General features: G+C 38.5%; 1 protein-coding gene across 1 annotated transcript in view; it reads right to left on the bottom strand.

Annotated features, from left to right (window-relative positions):
• The window catches only part of Ttd14 (TRPL translocation defect 14), a 104,591-nt gene that overhangs the window by 23,425 nt on the left and 57,684 nt on the right, over positions 1-23,482 (bottom strand). The window contains exons 10-11 of the mRNA XM_070104235.1: positions 21,496-21,703; positions 19,778-19,959 (exon numbers count right to left, since the gene is read on the bottom strand). Of these exons, the coding sequence (XP_069960336.1) occupies positions 19,778-19,959; positions 21,496-21,703 (390 nt within the window). The remainder of the gene's footprint in view (positions 1-19,777; positions 19,960-21,495; positions 21,704-23,482) is intronic.

Raw genomic sequence — 23,482 nt, 5'->3', positions numbered from 1 at the left:
AAGTGTTGACAGGTGTAACCTGGGGTGTTTGTAAGTGTTGACAGGTGTAACCTGGGGTGTTTATAAGTGTTGACAAGTGTAACCTGGGGTGTTTGTAAGTGCTGACAGGTGTAACCTGGGGTGTTTGTAAGTGTTGACAGGTGTAACCTGGGGTGTTTGTAAGTGTTGACAGGTGTAACCTGGGGTGTTTGTAAGCACTGACAGGTGTAACCTGGGGTGTTTGTAAGTGTTGACAGATGTAATCTGGGGTGTTTGTAAGTGTTGACAGATGTAATCTGGGGTGTTTGTAAGTGTTGACAGATGTAATCTGGGGTGTTTGTAAGTGTTGACAGATGTAATCTGGGGTGTTTGTAAGTGTTGACAGATGTAATCTGGGGTGTTTGTGAGCACTGACAGATGTAATCTGGGGTGTTTGTAAGCACTGACAGGTGTAACCTGGGGTGTTTATAAGGCACCTCCTAAACTCTTATTTGTAGTGATGACAAATAATTAAAATAAATATGGACTAGGATGGAAGATAACTACGAGAGGACCTAACCAGACAAGGAGGGGTGGTGACTCAATGCTGCAGAAGAGCTTTGGATTCAAGGCATTGGAGCTACCTCTTTAAATTTGACCTGTTCATCACCCATTTTCCAGGCACTCTAATGACCCTTCAGGGTTTAGCACTTCCCTGTTTGCTTTGTGTGGTTCTTGAGGTGATAAATTGCAAAGAGCTTGTCTAATACAGTACCTGCATGCCAGGGGTGAACCATAAGCTCATGCATTACACCTAGTGGAAATTTGTATTACATGTCCTTATTGTACAAACATTTACGCATGCACTGAACCTACATAATTGCCACTGTTGCTTGCCATGATGTAAAAATTTCCATTTATTGATTCTGGTTCAAATATTCAAAATCAAAATGGAAGGCTAATCTGACGTGTTGAAATACTTGTTGATAAATTTTCATAAAGCTCCACAACTTAAACTTTGATGTAAATGGTTTACAAAACTGACAAGTTGAAGAATGAGACACTTGTGCAACAATTGCAAATTTTTATTATTATAACGTTTCATCAGCCAGTGACTTCTTCAGTCCAATACAGAGAAGAACGGTGGGAGACGAGGGACTGATTACCTCAAACCTCCTCCTCATCTTCCACTGTTCTCTATACTGGACTGAAGAAGCCACTGGCTGGTGAAACGTTTCCATTATAAAGATATCCAAGTGATGCACATATTTGTCCTGGCAAAGGTAACATCCAGTCAGTTTTAAGTCTGCACAAGCATTAACAATAAACAGTGGCAATAATGCAAGTTTACTGTACACTTGACTCTCCTCAAAATACATTTCATAGGTTATAAAATTTACTGGACAATTATTATATGTAATCATTATAATGACAACCACAAACAACACAAGAAATGAAAAGCGAGGTGTGTATATGTTAGTCTTAATAAGAGAGACATTTGAGCAGAACTTCTGCTGAAGAGGGTCTCTGACTGAGGCCCAGATATACAGTGGTACCTCCAGTTTCAAACAGCTCCCAACTCGAACAATTACGTAAGTGTATTTTTGTAAGTGCTTTTGTAAGTGTACTTTTGGGGGTCTGAAACGGACTAATCTAATTTACATTATTCCTTATGAGAACAAATTTGTTCAGTAACGGCACTCGTTAGCCTTCTGGAACGAATTGTAGCCAAAACTCGAGGTACCACTGTATCTGATTTTTGTGTCCATGTTGTTTTTCACTTTTTCATTGAACAGTATCTATACAGTTTTAATCCAAGCAAGACAAGGTCTCAGGCTTTCAAAATTGCAACGGGCACTTTGGGTGACTAGTTAAATTTTAACACTACCAGTAGGTTAGTTTAGTACAATATGTATACCTCAAATTTAATGTATATTTTGTGAATAAGAAAGTGCTGTTTGCCCCCTTCAGATTTACTGCTTAATTGGATTATACGTATTTTATAAATAAGAAGCTGAGAAGCAGTGATGACTTACTACTTATCTGTAGTTTGTAATGAGACGTAAACATAATGCACGATGTAAATGCAACTACACTATACTGTAAAACTAAATATTAACAGCCACTGTTTATTTGCATTTAGCTGTTTGCTATATTTTGTATTTGTGATGGTACTCATGCTGTCCACAAATTTATATTTAGAATTCATGCAAAGGGCACAGTATTTCATAAAAAAATTGATATAGGAGAATGTAGATAGAGTTCCTACATGAAGATACATATAGTACAATGTTTCAAGTGTAATAGCAAAATTAATTTAAGAACGTTATCAAAGACATTGAAATTTAAAAGATTTAAATTTTATTATTTTTTTGACTGGCTGTAAGGTGTTTTTCAAAGAATCGTTGACTATTGTAGAATGGGAGAACCAGTAACTACTGTAGAATGAGGGAACCAGCAACTACTGTAGAATGGGAGAACCAGTAACTACTGTAGAATGAGGGAACCAGCAACTACTGTAGAATGGGGGAACCAGTAACTACTGTAGAATGAGGGAACCAGCAACTACTGTAGAATGGGGGAACCAGTAACTACTGTAGAATGAGGGAACCAGCAACTACTGTAGAATGGGGGAACCAGTAACTACTGTAGAATGAGGGAACCAGCAACTACTGTAGAATGGGGGAACGAGGAACTACTGTAGAATGGGGGAACCAGTAACTACTGTAGAATGGGGGAACCAGTAACTACTGTAGAATGGGGGAACCAGTAACTACTGTAGAATGGGGGAACCAGTAACTACTGCAGAATGAGGGAACCAGGAACTACTGCAGAATGGGGAAACCAAGAACTACTGTAGAATGGGGGAACCAGGAACTACTGTAGAATGGGGGAACCAGGAACTACTGCAGAATGGGGAACCAGGAAGTACTGTAGAATGGGGAACCAGGAATTACTGTAGAATGGGGGAACCAGGAACTACTGTAGAATGAGGGAACTACTGTAGAATGGGGGAACCAGGAACTACTGTAGAATGGGGGAACCAGGAACTACTGTAGAATGGGGGAACCAGGAACTAATGTAGAATGGGGGAACCAGGAACTACTGTAGAATAGGGGAACCAGGAACTACTGTAGAATGAGGGAACCAGGAATTACTGTAGAATGGGGGAACCAGTAACTACTGTAGAATAAGAAAACCAGGAACTACTGTAGAATAGGGGATCCAGTAACTACTGTAGAATGGGGGAACCAGCAACTACTGTAGAATGGGGGAACCAGCAACTACTGTAGAATGGGAGAATTCATACTTGTGTAAGTGGCAGGCACTTAATACTTGTCAACAGATAATTAAGAAAGAGCAAAGCAAATATTTTATGTGATGCTTGTAAAATATGCATTCCAAAGAAACAGCATCAGTGATTAATTACCTCTCACCGAGGTGGATAAATGCCAATAAATTAATATTCTCAAGGCTACGCCAACTCAGCAATTCTAATCAATATAATATAAACCAGCGGTATTTAACATTTTTGGTATTAATACCCCTGGAGGTAGCAAAGAAAATGTACCATAATCACCCTTTCCCTGTATATACAGATGCTCCTTGACTTATGATATTTTGACTTCACAATGGTGCAAAAGCAATTTCTTTGGAAATGAGACTTAAGATAATTACCCAGCATGAAGATGGCAAGTCTAACTTGTATTTATTTATTTACTTTTCAATACTGGTATTTAGTTAGTTATGATAATTATGTATTTGTTTATTTATTCAGTGACAGTAGTTATTTATTTACTTATTCATTTAGCATATCACATTCACATTCAACTTAAGATATTTTCAACTTAGGATGAGTTCGTCAGAACATAACCCCATCACAAGGCAAGGAGCACCTGCACTTAGGATGGGTTCGTCAGAACATAACCCCATCACAAGGCAAGGAGCACCTGTACTTAGGATGGGTTCGTCAGAACATAACCCCATCACAAGGCAAGGAGCACCTGCACTTAGGATGGGTTCGTTGGAACATAACCCCATCACAAGGCAAGGAGCACCTGCACTTAGGATGGGTTCGTCAGAACATAACCCTATCACAAAGCAAGGAGCACCCGTACTTAGGATGGGTTCGTCAGAACATAACCCCATCACAAGGCAAGGAGCACCTATACTTAGGATGGGTTCGTCGGAACATAACCCCATCACAAGGCAAGGAGCACCTGTACTTAGGATGGGTTCGTTGGAACATAACCCCATTGCACGGCAAGGAGCACCTGCACTTAGGATGGGTTCGTCGGAACATAACCCCATCGCACGGCAAGGAGCACCTGTACTTAGGATGGGTTCGTTGGAACATAACCCCATCGCACGGCAAGGAGCACCTGGACTTAGGATGGGTTCGTCAGAATATAACCCCATCACAAGGCAAGGAGCACCTGTACTTAGGATGGGTTCGTCGGAACATAACCCCATCACATGGCAAGGAGCACCTGCACTTGGGATGGGTTCGTCAGAACATAACCCCATCACACGGCAAGAAGCACCTGTACTTAAAAACAATAATAAATAGCCAATGTCACCAACTAATTATTCCCATATAAAGGCTGAATTATTTCCAGAGGTAATTTTTTCCCAGATTACCTTTTAGGCTAATGAAGGGCTCTTGATTTAAGAAATTAGAGCTATTCTCTCAGAATCAAGTTAGTTACTGCCCATTACCTAGGCACTGTATGACATGTATGGGTTCAACACTCACATAATTATTATACAAATACCTCCAGGTTAAATACCACTAATATACAGTCGAGCAAGACAAAACCTGAAGTAATAATATTGAGAATGCATTAAAGTAATAACAGATGCAACTTAACAGTAATCATTGGTTGTTTACAAAGCATATGCCTGACCTTGGGTAAGAGCGCTGCAATGAGTGCATTATGCAAGTAGGCACCAGAAACTTGCATTTAGAAATAGGAGATCCCCAACTTAAAAAAAAGTTGTAATCCTGGTGTTTCAGCTTACAAATGAGAGGTTTCTATAGGAAATAACAGTATAGAGGAGAATTTTTGATCAATAAAACTAACATGGGAACTATAAATGACAAAGTTTTGCTTGGTTGGTGAATTTTTTTTTCAAAATAACAACTTGTAAACCAAGTAAACCATTATCATTTACAAAGTTTCCATACTGCATTAGTGTCTTATTTTTTGAAATTTGTTGGTATTCACATATATTATCAGTTATAATTATATTTCACACAACTTAGCAGTTGTAAATTATTTAAATTGGTCCCTAAGTGCCTGTTTGTAATTGTGGATGTGTTTAACTTGAACCATTTGTAAGTTTGGGATCTCCTACGCTGGGTCTCTGCCCACCACATCTTAACAATACAATACCTTGGTGTTTACATCACATGAGAAGCACGTCAACAAATGGACCCTCATCAGAAGTCAGTGTACAGCTCTTCCCATGGAAAAAAAAGGAAAAAATATACAAACTGCAGAGATGTTCATTTAAAAAAAAGTTACTAAACTTTCAGATCTCTAAACAAACCACGGAATGGACGGGGTTTCAATCCCATGGCGAGCGAGTCGTAAAGCTCCAGGCCAGTGCGTAAGCCACCCGTTCTGTGGTTTGTTTGTAATCGTGTCATTGCGATTTCGTGAGTCAGTTCAGATCTCTAACTTTTAAATGAGCAAGGACAAGGAGTCAAGTGTAAGCCTCCAGTGTGGCTGCTGTGCTAAGAACAGGTTATAAGGATTTTCAACCATTAGAAGTTCTTCATCCAAAGAACTAGAACACCATCCCCTTTATTAGATCAAACCACTGTAGTCTTAAGTTAGGCTTAGGCTTGCCCAAAATGGTCTGCATAACTATGTTCTTTCTGCATGCACAACCAAATGTCACCCATATCTGTATCAACATTTTATCATGTGGAAATAAATCTCTGACTCTGATTATCTCCAAAGGCAGTACATGACTCTTACAGACTTAGCACTTCTTGTGAATACAGCCAGGTCTTTAATTAATGTGAGCTCAAATAGTGTCAATTTTGATTTAGTGCAAAATTAATTAATACTAGTCCCCCCAAGCTCTTCAAATAATATGCAAAAATTACATACATGAACATAATTCAAAATGAGAATTCAAATAATATGACCACTTCACGTGATTCATTATCTGCACAAATCAAGTCCTACCTGTATATGTACAGTAATAATAACTGCATTTTCTGGGTGAGCTGTTTGTGTCATGGCTGAGTAGTGTGAGGGTTATCACTGCAGACTAACAACACATGGCTGGTAGTGTGAGGGTTATCACTGGAGATTAACAACACATGGCTGGTAGTGTGAGGGTTATCACTGGAGACTAACAACACATGACTGGTAGTGTGAGGGTTACCACTGGAGACTAACAACACATGGCTGGTAGTGTGAGGGTTATCACTGGAGACTAACAACACATGACTGGTAGTGTGAGGGTTATCACTGGACACTAACACCACATGGCTGGTAGTGTGAGGGTTATCACTGGAGACTAACACACTGTGAAATTTTAATTTGGGTTTTTGCTTGTCTCTCATATTCATGTCAAAATATATCTTACTTTTAAGTAAATAGGTTGTACTTGGAACTTGTTTTAGTAATAGATAGTGAGACTTGTGGTCTACAAATACATAATACAGTACTGTATCCTGTTAACAGATCACTGTACTGTACATGTAAGCTCTTTATAAAGCTCCTCTATATCGTGTAATTTTTTTACAAAGCCGATTGAAAAAATACACTGAAAATTAAATAGCACCTACTATGAAGGTCTATCGACACATTTATTAAAAATTGCATATATAGATGAGCTTTAAGAGAGCTGACTGTACATAAAATTAAACTTTCAAAACAGTAATAAATATTTTTTGATTATACAATTGTGCATGGCAACCCAGTACAGTGCTTCACATTCTTTTATTATTATTATTATTATTATTATGAACCCAGATCTCAACACCGCAGTTCGAGCCTCCTCCCTCTTAAATTACAGCCTCTCCTTACTTAACGGTGGGGTTCCATTCCAAAGATCATGTCGTTAAACAAATTTGCCGCTAAACAAGAAGCACACTATAATGGTAGAGAGTTTGTGTCAACCATCTTTGATATTGTTTTCATATCACCTTTGCACCATTTATAACATTTCTGGTATATTTTTAAATGTTTATACAGTAGTGTACCATTTTTTTTTTTCCAACAAACTGGCCGTATCCCACCAAGGCAGGGTGGCCCAAAAAGAAAAACGAAAGTTTCTCTTTTTAAATTTAGTAATTTATATGGGAGAAGGGGTTACTAGCCCCTTGCTCCCGGCATTTTAGTTGCCTCTTACAACACGCATGGCTTACGGAGGAAGAATTCTGTTCCACTTCCCCATGGAGACGAGGAAATAAACAAGAACAAGAACTAGAAAGAAAATAGAAGAAAACCCAGAGGGATGTGTATGTATATATATGCTTGTACATGTATGTGTAGTGTGACCTAAGTGTACCATATACTGAAATAAACAGAACAGAGGATGTCATTTCTGATATACATTATTTAGGTATGAAGGCTGGTCAAAGAGCTCATCATAAGTCCGAGGCACGGGTAAACGAGTATGTTGCTAAGTGAGGAGAGGCTGTATTATATTTAGGAGAAAGAGCTAAATACATAGGGCCAGACAGCACTTGGGATGTGGGAGGCAATCAGGTTTGACACAGGGGAAGGGCAAGTTCAATTCCCTGGATCAAGATTCCCCTTATCACCATTAAGGAACCTTCCTGGAGGGACAGTACTTCCCAATGTTTGACTGTACCTTCAAGGATGAAGAGTCTTGCCTTACTGCCAGTCAAGAGCTATTTATCTGGCAGACTGGCACTACCCTTCCCTTCCTTGGATCATACCTAATTACCTCCTCATTCCCTAGCCAATATTATCATTATGGGTTTGGCATTTTCTCACATAAAATAATAATAATAATAATAATAATAACAATAATACAGTAATAATACATAACATAATAATAATGTTATAATGATATAGAGTACATCTAATTAGGCATCAGATGAAAAATTATACATTTACCTGATTCCACCCATTGTGATAAATATTTGCAAAGGTTAGTGGACAAGTTTGGGAGGTTATGTAAAGAGAGAAAGTTTATAGTGAACATAGAAAAGAGTAAGGTGATGAGGGTATCAAACGGTTTAGATAAAGAAAATTGGATATCACATTGGAGAGAGGGAGTATGGAAGAAGTAAATGTTTTCAGATATTTGGGAGTTGACTTGTCAGCAGATAGGTTTATGAATGATGAGATAACCATAGAACTGATGAAGGAATAAAGGTGAGTGGTGCACTGAGGTATCTGTGGAGACAAAGGTTATCTATGGAGGCAGAGAAGGGAATATACGAGAGTATAGTGGTACCAACATTCTTACATGGGTGTGAAGCTTGGGTTGTAAATGCTGCAGCAAGGAGGTAGCTGGAGGCAGTGGAGATGTTCTGTCTAAGGGCAATGTGTGGTGTAAATATTATGCAGAGAATTCGTAGTGTGGAAATTAGGAGGAGGTGTGGAGTTACTAAAAGTATTAAAGACTGAAGAGGGGCTGTTGAGGTGGTTTGGCAATTTAGAGAGAATGGAACAAAGTAGAATGACTTGCAGAGCATATAAATCTGTTGGGGAGGGGGTAAAGGAGGTTTTATGGGCAAGGGGCTTGGACTTCCAGCAAGCGTACACAAGTGTTTTAGATAGGAGTGAAGGAGACGAATGATTTTTGGGACCTGACAAGCTGTTGGAGTATGAGCAGGATAATATTTTTTGAAGGGATTCAGGGAAACCAGTTATCTGGACTGGAGTCCTGAAAATGGGAAGTACAATGCCTGCACTTTAAAGGAGGGGTTTAGAATATTGGCAGTTTGCAGGGACGTCTAAACTGTCGTATTTCAGTGCCTCTGCAAAGACAGTGATTATGTATGTAATGGTGAAAGTGTTGAATGATGAAAGTTTTTCATTTTTGGGGTTTCTTCTTTCTTTTTGGGTCACCCTGCCTCAGTGAGAGATAGCCAAAGTGTTAAAAAAAAAAAGAAAACTTTATGAAAGCATTTCTTCTTTTTTAGGTCAAACTGCCGAGGCAGGAGATGGTCGCTGTGTCAAAAAACACAGTATTAAGGTTCAGTGGATCAAGACAAAACTGACCATTTAAGAAGATTCTGTTGGGATTATTAATCCTAAGGGTTAGTAACCCAGGATGACCCAATCAAGCCATGCCATCAGACTGTTTGGCTTAGCATATTTCCAATGGGGGATTCTTTGATCTTCTTTCCTTGGGATGCAACCCACACTAGTTGACTACCACCCAGGTACCTTAGGGAAAGAGTGACAACAGGTGTAAGATACTACCACCCAGGTACCTACTTACTACTAGGTGAACAGTGGCAGCAGGAGTAAGGAAGCTTCTTCAACATTTCCACTTGCCTTGGGAAATGTTGGACATAGTTGTTTACACCTGCTGCCACCATTAAGCATTAAGTAGGTATCTGGGCATAAGTTGACTGGTGTGACAAGTTATATACTGGGGGAGAGGCTTCGAGGACCCCAATGAAAATAATGAGTAAGATTATCTTGAATAATAGAATTGCTCACGATGCAGTTTTAAGTCTTATATTTAAATGAAATAAAACAAACAAAACAATAATACAGTTAAAACCAATCAGTGTTATCTTTGCTACTGAGCAGTACCATATATGTCTGTTTTTCAAGGTGAGGGAATGCCTTGATTCCCAGAACTGGAGCTACCCTTTCCCTCTCTGGATCAGATTTGATTGCCTCCCACTTCCCACATGCTGTATGACCCAACAGGTTTACCTCTTTCACATAAATATAATAATGTGCTAATAACTGAGATATGACTAATGCATTACAGTTATATAGAAATTAATTCACTCTCATTTATTATGCAAAGATAATTTATTATAAGAAGTATTTGTCAGTTTAAAATAGGAGAGGAGAGTTATTAAATGGAGAGTTAGAGGTATTGGGAAGATGGAGGGAATATTTTGAGGAATTGTTAAATAAGAACATAAGAACATAAGAATATAGGAACACTGCAGAAGGCCTACTGGCCCATACGAGGGAAGCTGTGATTTCGTGTATAGGGCAAGGAGGAATAACATCTTGTAGGAGTGAGGAAGAGCCAGTTGTGAGTGTGGGGGAAGTTCGTGAGGCAGTAGGTAAAATGAAAGGGGGTAAGGCAGCCGGGATTGATGGGATAAAGATAGAAATGTTAAAAGCAGGTGGGGATATTGTTTTGGAGTGGTTGGTGCAATTATTTAATAAATGTATGGAAGAGGGTAAGGTACCTAGGGATTGGCAGAGAGCATGCATAGTTCCTTTGTATAAAGGCAAAGGGAACAAAAGAGAATGCAAAAATTATAGGGGGATAAGTCTGTAAGAGAAGTAAATGCGAGGGTCTTGGCAAGAGGCGTGGAGTTAAAAGATAAAGAATCACACACAAAGTGGGAGTTGTCACAGCTGCTCTTTGCTGATGACACTGTGCTCTTGGGAGATTCTGAAGAGAAGTTGCAGAGATTGGTGGATGAATTTGGTAGGGTGTGCATAAGAAGAAAATTAAAGGTGAATACAGGAAAGAGTAAGGTTATGAGGATAACAAAAAGATTAGGTGATGAAAGATTGAATATCAGATTGGAGGGAGAGAGTATGGAGGAGGTGAACGTATTCAGATATTTGGGAGTGGACGTGTCAGCGGATGGGTCTATGAAAGATGAGGTGAATCATAGAATTGATGAGGGAAAAAGAGTGAGTGGTGCACTTAGGAGTCTGTGGAGACAAAGAACTTTGTCCTTGGAGGCAAAGAGGGGAATGTATGAGAGTATAGTTTTACCAACGCTCTTATATGGGTGTGAAGCGTGGGTGATGAATGTTGCAGCGAGGAGAAGGCTGGAGGCAGTGGAGATGTCATGTCTGAGGGCAATGTGTGGTGTGAATATAATGCAGAGAATTCGTAGTTTGGAAGTTAGGAGGAGGTGCGGGATTACCAAAACTGTTGTCCAGAGGGCTGAGGAAGGGTTGTTGAGGTGGTTCGGACATGTAGAGAGAATGGAGCGAAACAGAATGACTTCAAGAGTGTATCAGTCTGTAGTGGAAGGAAGGCGGGGTAGGGGTCGGCCTAGGAAGGGTTGGAGGGAGGGGGTAAAGGAGGTTTTGTGTGCGAGGGGCTTGGACTTCCAGCAGGCATGCGTGAGCGTGTTTGATAGGAGTGAATGGAGACAAATGGTTTTTAATACTTGACGTGCTGTTGGAGTGTGAGCAAAGTAACATTTATGAAGGGATTCAGGGAAACCGGCAGGCCGGACTTGAGTCCTGGAGATGGGAAGTACAGTGCCTGCACTCTGAAGGAGGGGTGTTAATGTTGCAGTTTAAAAACTGTAGTGTAAAGCACCCTTCTGGCAAGACAGTGATGGAGTGAATGATGGTGAAAGTTTTTCTTTTTCGGGCCACCCTGCCTTGGTGGGAATCGGCCGGTGTGATAAAAAAAAAAAAAAAAAAAAAAAAAAGTCTGTTGAGTATACCTGGTAAAGTGTATGGTAGAGTTATTATTGAAAGAATTAAGAGTAAGACGGAGAATATAATAGCAGATGAACAAGGAGGCTTTAGGAAAGGTGGGGGGGGTGTGGACCAGATGTTTACAGTGAAACATATAAGTGAACAGTATTTAGATAAGGCTAAAGAGGTCTTTGTGGCATTTATGGATTTGGAAAAGGCATATGACAGGGTGGATAGGGGGGCAATGTGGCAGATGTTGCAGGTGTATAGTGTAGGAGGTAGGTTACTGAAAGCAGTGAAGAGTTTTTACAAGGATAGTGAGGCTCAAGTTAGAGTATGTAGGAAAGAGGGAAATTATTTCCCAGTAAAAGTAAGCCTTAGACAAGGATGTGTGATGTCACCGTGGTTGTTTAATATATTTATAGATGGGGTTGTAAAAGAAGTAAATGCGAGGGTCTTGGCAAGAGGCGTGGAGTTAAAAGATAAAGAATCACACAAAGTGGGAGTTGTCACAGTTGCTCTTTGCTGATGACACTGTGCTCTTGGGAGATTCTGAAGAGAAGTTGCAGAGATTGGTGGATGAATTTGGTAGGGTGTGCAAAAGAAGAAAATTAAAAGTGAATACAGGAAAGAGTAAGGTTATGAGGATAACAAAAAGATTAGGTGATGAAAGATTGGATATCAGATTGGAGGGAGAGAGTATGGAGGAGGTGAATGTATTCAGATATTTGGGAGTGGACGTGTCAGCGGATGGGTCTATGAAAGATGAGGTGAATCATAGAATTGATGAGGGGAAAAGGGTGAGTGGTGCACTTAGGATTCTGTGGAGACAAAGAACTTTGTCCTTGGAGGCAAAGAGGGGAATGTACGAGAGTATAGTTTTACCAACGCTTTTATATGGGTGTGAAGCATGGGTGATGAATGTTGCAGCGAGGAGAAGGCTGGAGGCAGTGGAGATGTCATGTCTGAGGGCAATGTGTGGTGTGAATATAATGCAGAGAATTCGTAGTTTGGAAGTTAGGAGGAGGTGCGAGATTACCAAAACTGTTGTCCAGAGGGCTGAGGAAGGGTTGTTGAGGTGGTTCAGACATGTAGAGAGAATGGAGTGAAACAGAGTGACTTCAAGAGTGTATCAGTCTGTAGTGGAAGGAAGGCAGGGTAGCGGGTCGGCCTAGGAAAGGTTGAAGGGGGGGGGTAAAGGAGGTTTTGTGTGCGAGGGGCTTGGACTTCCAGCAGGCATGCGTGAGCGTGTTGGATAGGAGTGAATAGAGACAAATGGTTTTTAATACTTGACGTGCTGTTGGAGTGTGAGCAAAGTAACATTTATGAAGGGGTTCAGGGAAACCGGCAGGCCGGACTTTAGTCCTGGAGATGGGAAGTACAGTGCCTGCACTCTGAAGGAGGGGTGTTAATGTTGCAGTTTAAAAACTGTAGTGTAAAGCACCCTTCTGGCAAGACAGTGATGGAGTGAATGATGGTGAAAGTTTTTCTTTTTTTGGGCCACTGCCCAAAACTCAAACTATCGTAACTCGAGACCATTGTAACTCAATGGACCACTGTAATAGCTAATTTATTTAGGGCGCTTTAGATTATTTTTAAGATTCCCCCAAAATATATATAATTCCATTAACCTCAGATTGACTGGCCACTGATTCTAAATAATTTTCAACAGTCAGGGTCCTCTCCTTTTCCCTCAATAAAAAATAATTTATTTCTATACACAAGAAAAATCCTTCAGAACGGACAGTGAATATTATGCTTGTCATATACAACATCTCAACAATAAGTGTTTACAATAACAAACATATAATAATAAGTAACAATATCTATAGCAGCAATGTACTTGTAAAACAAGACTTAACCCATGTTATCTAAATTAATTTTCACAAACTGATACAAAAAGATCATTCAAATACATAAATGCTGGATATATTTGACCAATTGTAGATATTAATTTAAAATAAATGTTTTAAAAGATATACAGTGGACCCCCGGTTAACGATATTTTTTCACTCCAGAAGTATGTTCAGGTGCCAGTACTGACCGAATTTGTTCCCATAAGAAATAATGTGAAGTAGATTAGTCCATTTCAGACCCCCAAACATACACGTACAAACGCACTTACATAAATACACTTACATAATTGGTTGCATTCGGAGGTAATCGTTATGCGGGGGTCCACTGTATATTAAAATCCATACAGTTATGGAAGCAATAATTATTTTATACAGGTATTAAAATGATCCAAAACAAGTACACTATGTAGAGTCACAATTAACACAAATACTAACAGATTTAACAGGTCTTATTAATATAATAATATGTTAATTGTAAGAATCTTAAGTGCAAGATAACTTACTGTAACAATGAACCAGTTTGCAATAAAGTAAATGTTCCTCTGTATCACTGGTGTGTAATGACCATGGGCAAGTATTCTCTGGGTTGGTTACAGAAAGACAAAGTGACCAATGTAAATGTTGTAGACCTTCATAGACTGTTTTGTCTGCTATCATAGCATCTTCCTTGATTGTACTGCCTGACTTTTCCTGTCCAAGAAGTTTATTGCACAGTATACCTGTCATCCAAATCCTTTGTATCTCACTCTTGCAAATTTTCCTTGCAACACTCACTCATTATTGTCCATACCATTGTCCATTGTTTTTTCAATTAGTAATTCACACTTAATTTACATATCTTCAACATGTCTATATGGTATTATCTCATAGTTTAGTATACATCATGCACATTTTCTTCAATAGTTTACTACAAAATGAATTCTGGATTTTTCTCTTATTCTATCGTCTCTATTATAATCCTGCAAACAAAAGAGAATAACAACAAATCACTCTACTTATGACTGTAGTGTTGCATCATGTTGCAACATGTTGCATGGTAGTGATTCCAAGTACTTTATATATATGTATATAAATTTTTACCATTTCCTTCTGATTCTTTACTTCCCATTACAGTGTTACATTTCAATACACAAATAACCCAGACAGAAGAGAGGAGCTTATGACAATGTTTTGGTCCAACTTGGGTTGTTTGTGTATTGTTCCAGTCATGGTACTGTGCCTTTTTGTTCCTTAATGGTACATTCACTCATACACGTTTTACTCTGGAGCTGAGAAACACATCGATCACTTTACTTTCCCATCACTTTTCACTTGTCATCACCTTGCCTGACTGTACATATTGAACCAGCCCATAGGATGGGCAGGGGATTAAACCCATGGCAAGCAAAGCCCTAAAACTTACCATGGATTAAACCCCCATCCATTCTGCGCTTTGTTTGCAATCGTGTTATTGCAATTTTGCGAGTATGTTTAACCATATTATTACTAAATATAAAAAAAACTGTTTTTCTTTTAGGTCACCATGCCTCAGTGGGACATGGCTGGTGCATTAAAAAAATTTTTTTAACCATATTGCACAAGTTCATTCATACCCTTTTGTACTTTATTTATCTTCTTTTGCACTCTATGCTGCCTCTTCTGCAGTGTTTATAAAAAGACTGATCTGCAAAAATCAGCTAAATTTTGGGTTGGCCCCAACACCAAACCTACTCTCACAGGTTCTGACATTAAATGGAGTTACTCTGATGCTAATAAATGGCTCTTGATCCAGGAATTTAGAGCCACCCTCTTCCTTGGATCAAACCTGTTTACTTCCTATTCCCCCTGGTGCTGTAAGATCCCTACTGGTTTAGTGCTCACTTATGATTATAATAACATTATACCACAAATAATGTCACTTTTCTATGCACTGTATTTTTATATTCAAATTTTAATCATTCTGATTATTCTTGGTATAATTACTATTATTATTATATTCAAATAAAGCACTAAATGCATGAGGGTCATTCATAGCTGGCATCGCGCACTGAGCATTTTCTAAACAGGTTTCACTCATTTCAGTGGCAGACCATCATTTTTTGGGCCCTGAAGCTTGAACTGTTGGGGGGTCCCTTTGCAACCCCTTCTCATACAGCAGACCCAAGATTTTTAAGCAATGTGGACTAAAGTCACTTCTGGGGCTCCTCCAGGATTAGGGGCCCTGAAGTTTAAACTTCATTAATTTCATAGCAGATTTTCCCTGCTCAGAATGTATTCTACATTCTCTTGGTTTTCCCTGGATATTATAACTCTTCCCTGGTATGCCAAACAGGATCACTCCTATGTATTTTCCACACTGTTTGCTAAAGAGCCTCATACAAACACACTGGAATTAAAAAAAATAATCCAGATCATATCAAGCTCCTTATGGAGAGCCGCCAGGTTTATTAAAATAAGCTTCAATTCGTGGAATTTCCATACTTAAGAGAGGATGCCTCTATTAGAAATTCCTTGTACTTGTTTTGGGTGTGCATGCATAAATTTTTACACACAGTAGAACCCCCGCATCCAGGGATTTGGTTTTCACAGTTTCAGTTATCCGTGGCCTGAAAGTAAGCTTTAATTTTGCTTAATAATTAGACCAAAGCATAAAAGTAGTAATGAGAGTTCTTTAAAGCCTAAGAGAAGCCGTGAAATGCTTCCCATTAGTGAAAAAGTGCTAATTCTCCTCTTATTATGCATAATTTATCAATTAAACTTAATCGTAGGAATGTAAACGAAAAATGACTTATATATAGGGTTCGCTACTATCCATGGTTTCAGATATTCACGGTAGGTATTGGAACGCGTCCCCCATGGATACAGGGGGACTACCGTAATTGGTAATAAATACAAAACATCTCAGAAGCTTAACTGATCTGTATATTTTGACCTCCTGCTGGGATCCTCTTCCATCTGCTGAAGAGGACCCCAGCAGGGGGTCAAAATATATAGATCAATTAATCTCCCAAGTTTCTGCTTCCATGTGGGTTATTACTGAGCACTGGCAAGTGTTCATTATACTTTAGTTATTCATCATTTATTGTGTGTTCACGATTGTCACAGTTACGAGTTTATCTCACTAATACAGTAAGATGTCGTGCTTGGAGCTTTACAAGAAAATATTACTTAGTCCTCACTCAATACACTTACATATCTTAAGGTTTATTAGCTGTGTACGTAGTAAGAACCAAACTGGTGATCTAGCAACTGTAAGTTCACAACTGTACTAACATCACCACAAAGTGAAGTCAGTACAGTCGTGAAGTAGCAATTGCATGGCCACCGGGCCAGTCCATTGTATTCATTACATAATTTGCTACTTGAACAACACTGAGATTCTTATTTTACTTATGGCTTATGTTGATACACTGAAAGACCCATAATACTAACTTATTCTGACATTCCTGCATCTCTACCTTGCTTTTTCATTTTTTACACCATTAAATTTATTCGGTCTAACTCAAGTCTGCTTTGTGTTTCAAAATGACGACACTCACTTTACTGACGTGCTTCAGCAGATGCTATGATGATGTTAACAACATCTCTGTCATGATCACACTCACTGACTCACTGCGATCAAGCATTAGACTTGCAATTTACTCGGTAATCTTACCTAAGAATGTTGTAGAAACATTCTTTTCTTATTATGTAAAGTGTTTTATCATTTGTAGTATATGATCAGTTAAGAGGCATGCAAGTTCCTCCACCTTCTAAAAACATTCATTTTTTCACTATAATCTACCTTGTCCATAATTACTATTGCATTTGCTCTGTCTGAGCAAAGCTCAGACCTCTACAACACAATTGTCCTCAAAGATTTGTTAAGTTATACCATGAATTAAGGAAAGATCCTGGACTTCACCTTACGAAACAGACAAAGCAAATGCGATAGTAATTATGGACAACGTTGATTATAGTGGAAAAATGAACATGTTACTAGAAGACGGAGGAACTTATGTGCCTCTTCAACAGAAAAGTCAACTCATTCTTGAACACCTGGGGAATTACTTCAGAATATCTGTTTAACATTCAGCTTTCTTACATGATTAGTAATGTCACTAACACAAATATCAAGAATGAATCAATGATGGTATCATACAGAAGTTTATATTCAACCAAGATTAAACTTTATACCAATCAACATCCATCTGGTCTCCTTACATTTTGAGTCTATCCCTTCATGATGGTGTTGGTGAAGGGTGCTTGATCCAAGGAACTGGAGCCACCCTCCTCATCCACAGATCAAACCTGATTGCCTCCTACTTCCCAAGCATTGAATGACCCTTATGGGTTTACAGCTTACATTTGAATATAAAAAAAATAATAATAATAATGTGACTAAATGATTATCATAAACTTTATGACTAAGTTTAATGTCCAATGGTCATTTATATTTTTTAAAGTACAAATATAGATGAATATAAATATCATGAAACAACATAACGAGATGAGAAGGTAAAAATATCACTGACAATCGTGAATGGTATTTGTCCCAGATAAATCACAGAATGGATGGGGCTTGAATGCCACTGTTCAAACCCCATCCGTTCCATGATTTTTCTGCAATCTGTTATTACGATTTCATGTGTCCCAAACAACATTTGATAAGAAAACTGAAGTGTGAATTTAAATTGTACTAGTGAATGAGAATTATAACATGCATGCATTATAAATTAATGCCTTTCTTTATTGCAGAAAATTTACATGTTAATGGGAGAGATATCAAGCAGGGTCACCACTGGTGCTTTCCACTACTTAATACCATTTATATGGAATACAGAGTGTGCGTGTATGTGTGATGACAACATTGCACTAACCCACATTAATGTACCGGGCAGTATACTACAGTATATACAAGACTACTCGTGAGGTTGACTGCAGGCGTTGCCAGTGGTCAGTGTAGTCTGTTGTCCACAAGTAAGACAAAACACCAGGCATTGACTTGTCAGTGAAGTCTAGGTCCATCAGTAAAATACCGTGTTAGCAACACTGTGTGCTACAACAGCTCTTAAAAGTCAAATTAATAATATCCAGCACCATGTTAAGGGTAGGAAATACCACCAACCTATATTTGACAGTACTTATCAGATCAAACAGTGAGCCAAACCAAAAAGTTTGTGGTTTCGGTAACTTGTTCTATACTTGAAGTTGCAACTTATCAAGTTCATTCGGTGAATATATTAGAATACATTTTACATGCAGTATATAATGCATTAATGTGTATTTAAAGGATGAAAACAACTGTTACCAGAACCACTTAAACATTTCTGTCTGACATTAGTATATGAAAATTCCCAGTGGTGATTGGCAACTGGCTCTATATAACTATTTCATCAACAAAAAAATATTTTTTTTGAGAGAAAAATATTATTTTAAGTTGATAAGACACCCATTACTGCACTATTGGAGAGAATTTGACTATGGTTAAAACCAGAGTAACCATACCATTTATTTAAGAAAATAATATCCATATGGTGTATATTTTTAAGTTTAAAAACTTCCTCTGTCAGCCACTTCTAAATACAATATCCGAAGTTTTCAGTAAATATGAAAAATTAAGTTTTGAAGTTTATAACTTGAGGGCTGAATTGTGTGCACATTCGTTACTTTTTACTCTACTATACATATTCATATCAGCTTTTCCACTGTCATCAATGACAAAAATAGACCTATACATGGTACCGAATTCTTTACTACCTTCACCAACAAAAAATTCAAATTCATTTGTAATTTTTGTTATGATGTATGGTCACCCCGGTTAAAACACTAATGTCAAATAATAAAAAAATCTTTTTGATGTACTGTACCACCAAATACGTTACTGATAAATGAACGGTGTTAAGTGATTCAAGACACCAGCATCCTGTGTGTTACATGACTAGCCTCACTATATTTCAAAATATACTCTGCAACTTCATTTTCTCATTGGCGTCTCAAATGTAGTATTAATAGTGTGACAAAATATTTCTTTGCATATCTGGCTTGTCAAAAGCAATTAATATCTGACTATTCTTACTAGTGTGCCATGTGATTTTTTTAAACTGCCGTGTACTACAGTATATGTGTGTGACGTTTTGGAGGTTACATGAATTATAAAACTGTATTTCACGTCTTTTCATACAAATTCCTAATATACTCAGTTCTAGTACACAGAGGTTATTGGTTAGTTTCCTTAGACTCAACACAAGTCTTAGTCATTCAACTGCTTCAACTTCAAGGCTTCTTAACAATATTCCAAGACTTTATGAACCCACAAGCATGATCAACAAGCCTGTAAACTGGCTGGCAGGTGGATCTATGGCACAACACACTGTGGTGTAGTCAGGGCAACAGGGTTACTCTTCCAGGTCTAACCTGCGATGTTGACACAGAATTTGTTGGTAACGCCCCACTCGTCACGTAAGCTCAGGTTGAACATGGAGTAATCAGGCCGGCCTGTTACTTCTGAGTCTATGGTAAGGAATGAAGGAAGGCGCCGCTGCAACTCCTCGGAAGGAAGAGTGGAATAAGTCTCCAGGAGGATGAGACCTTCACACCTGTAATAAGAAGACAGTGATGAAACTGGCACCATCTATGAAGGAATAACAAACATTGGATGGCTCCTGTGGTATGGCACTCACCCATCTTAAAATCAATAGAAGACTAATTGGTATTACAGTATATTTAATTTTTTTCCAATGTGCTGGCCATCTCCCACCAAGGCAAGGTGACCTAAGAAAGTGTAGTTTTTTTTTTTTTTTTTTCAACAAGTCGGTCATCTCCCACCGAGGCAGGGTGACCCAAAAAAGAAAGAAAATCCCCAAAAAGAAAATACTTTCATCATCATTCAACACTTTCACCACACTCGCACATTATCACTGTTTTTGCAGAGGTGCTCAGAATACAACAGTCTAGAAGCATACACATATAAAGATACACAACATATCCCTCCAAACTGCCAATATCCCAAACTCCTCCTTTAAAGTGCAGGCATTGTACTTCCCATTTCCAGGACTCAAGTCCGACTATATGAAAATAACCGGTTTCCCTGAATCCCTTCACTAAATATTACCCTGCTCACACTCCAACAGATCGTCAGGTCCCAAGTATCATTCGTCTCCATTCACTCCTATTTAACACGCTCATGCACGCTTGCTGGAAGTCCAAGCCCCTCGCCCACAAAACCTCCTTTTACATTTAGTAATTTATACAGGAGAAGGGGTTACTGGCCCATTGCTTCCGACATTTTAGTCATTGCTTATGTCACACGAGGCTTATAGAAGGATCCTTTTAGTATATTTAAAACGAACTATTAACACAGGTAATATTTTTCTTGTATGGCAAATTTATTCACATTGTATTTTCTTCCACACATTGGCAACACCATCAGTCGTGTACATTCAAACATCTTCACCATTGTAACATTCATGTGGTCAAAATACTAGACATATTTAAGATTAATAGCCATGAGCACTGGCTAAATATCAAGCATATAATAGTTATTATCTTAGATATAATAAACCAATTTTAGAGTATTAGATGTAGTAAAACTGAAACAAAACAAGTTATAAGACATATTAACCCACTATTAAGTGTCCAAACAATCAAACTATTGCATGTTTGATTCATTTGTCACAGCTGTACTTTGTACCATATATAGATCAGACCTTGTCAATCAGCAGTGGAGGTTGTGTTGGTGTCTGTGCCCTCTCTTATTTCATCATTTCAGTCTTTTATATTTAATTAGGTATATAGTAACCATCCTTGATAATGAGTTAAAGTACATCCTAGTATGTAACATAAATCCTTCACTGAGTTAACAGCAGTGTTAATACAATAGAAATTAGAACCACCTTCCCCATTCACAAAATATATGTACCTGATTACAGTATGACTCACGAAATCATAACACGACCGTAAATAAACCATAGAACAGGTGGAGTTTGAACCTGTGAAGTCAGTTGTAAAACTCTGCCCTTTCCATGGTCTGATTACAGTACTTGTCAACATCCCTCCCTTTACCCAAAGCTGCATCACCCTTGCAGGTTTAGCACTTCCCTATGATTATAATAATTCTGTAATGTGAATTTTACCTTTGATGACAAGGCTGTTGGTATATATCGAGCTGGAAATATTGGTTGTTGTGGAGGAAACACCGGCGTTTTTTGAAAATTTTTAAGTGGTGTTCATCGGCCTGTGCTGACATATTGCTCCAGTCTCGCTGGCTGATGGGAGTCTTCACCTCCACGATCTGACCCAGCTGTTCTGGTTTGCGAATTGTGTGTGTGTAGCTATGATGACCTGTAGGATGACATGTAGGTCAGGTCATATACGTATAAGAACTCTGTTACTTAAATTTTAAAGAATATATGTACAGTAAGTCTCTAACTTACAAATGCCTCCAGGTTACACACATCCTCACCAGGGGTAACCCAGAGGAATAAAGAGGGAACAGGGAGGAACCTTAAAAATTCCCTCAGCCCCCAAATAAAAATAATAATGTTGCCTCAAGACAAGTCCCATAGTCCTATCTTCCATCCAGATGACCATCCTTAACCTCCTATATAATAAAACTTCCGCAACAGCCCCTGATCCTCACAATGCAGTATTTAACAATCAATTCAAATCCGACAACCGTCAAGTCAGTATAAACATGTGAAACATAACCATCCTTTCTAGTATTATTTTCTGTACAAAGAAGTTGTTTGTATGTTGATCTCTGTACAGTGTATATGTAAGAAACTAAACACAGAAGTGCACACACATACAGTGGACCCCTGGTTAACGATATTTTTTCATTCCAGAAGTGTGTTCAGGTGCCAGTACTGACCGAATTTGTTCCCATAAGGAATACAGTTCCCATAAGGAATACAGTAGCAGCTGCTGCTGCTGTAGCACTGTCAGCTGCTACTGCTGCTGCTGTAGCACTGTCAGCTGCTGCTGTAGCACTGTTGCTGGTGTGGCTTATTGAAAATACCAAGAAACAATTAACCCCAGAGGGTTAGCCACCCAGGATAACCCAAAAAAGTCAGTGTCATCGAAGACTGTAACTTATTTCCATTGGGGTCCTTAATCTTGTCTCCCAGGATGCAACCCACACCAGTCTACTAACACCCAGGTGAACAGGGAAAAATGCCTGGAACTAGTGCTCATATTGGTGAATTTAAAGCCAGCAAAGGTTGGTTTGAGAGATTTAAGAATCGTAGTGGCATACACAGTGTGATAAGGCCTGTTCTGGAAGAAAATGCCAAACAGGACCTACAGTACTCAGGAGGAAAAGGCACTCCCAGGACACAGTGTCTCATCAGTCATTGCTGCATCTTCAATAAAGGTAAGTGTCATTTATTCTTCATTTAGTAGAGTAGTACATGCACAATATATATTGTGCATGTACTACTCTACTATTGTGCATGTATTCTTCTCTTTGTGTGTAGGAAAATGTATATTTCATGTGGTAAAATTTTTTTTTTCATACTTTCGGGTGTCTTGCACGGATTAATTTGATTTCCATTATTTCTTATGGGGAAAATTCATTCGCATAACGATAATTTCGCATAACAATGAGCTCTCAGGAACGGATTAATATTGTTATGCGGGGGTCCACTGTACTGTGAATTAGATTAGTCCATTTCAGACCCCCAAACATACACGTACAAACGCACTTACATAAATACACTTACATAATTGGTCGCATTGGGAGGTGATCGTTAAGCGGGGGTACACTGTACTAGTGACTTTCTTTCGTGCTTAACATTATTTTTTTTTTTTAACGAACTGGCCGTATCTCACCGAGGCAGAGTGACCTAAATAGAAAAACTGAAGTTTTTCTTTTTAAATTTAGTGATGTATATAGAAGAAGGGGGTTACTAGCATCTTGCTCCCAGCATTTTAGTCACCTCTTACAACATGCATGGTCTGTGGGGGAAGAATTCTGTTCCACTTTCTCACGGAGATTTTATTACTTGTAAACTATAATTTTAATCCACACAAAGAAATAAAATTTGTTTAACCTTTAAACGGTCCAAACGTATATATACGTTTTTTCAACATCTGAAAGTATGTAAAAAAATGTAGATCTTT

Source organism: Cherax quadricarinatus, chromosome 89 (genome assembly GCF_038502225.1).
Source record: "Cherax quadricarinatus isolate ZL_2023a chromosome 89, ASM3850222v1, whole genome shotgun sequence".
Lineage (NCBI taxonomy): Eukaryota > Metazoa > Arthropoda > Malacostraca > Decapoda > Parastacidae > Cherax > Cherax quadricarinatus.
Note: the sequence above shows the minus strand (reverse complement) of the source record. Positions and strands in the feature narration are given on the sequence as shown.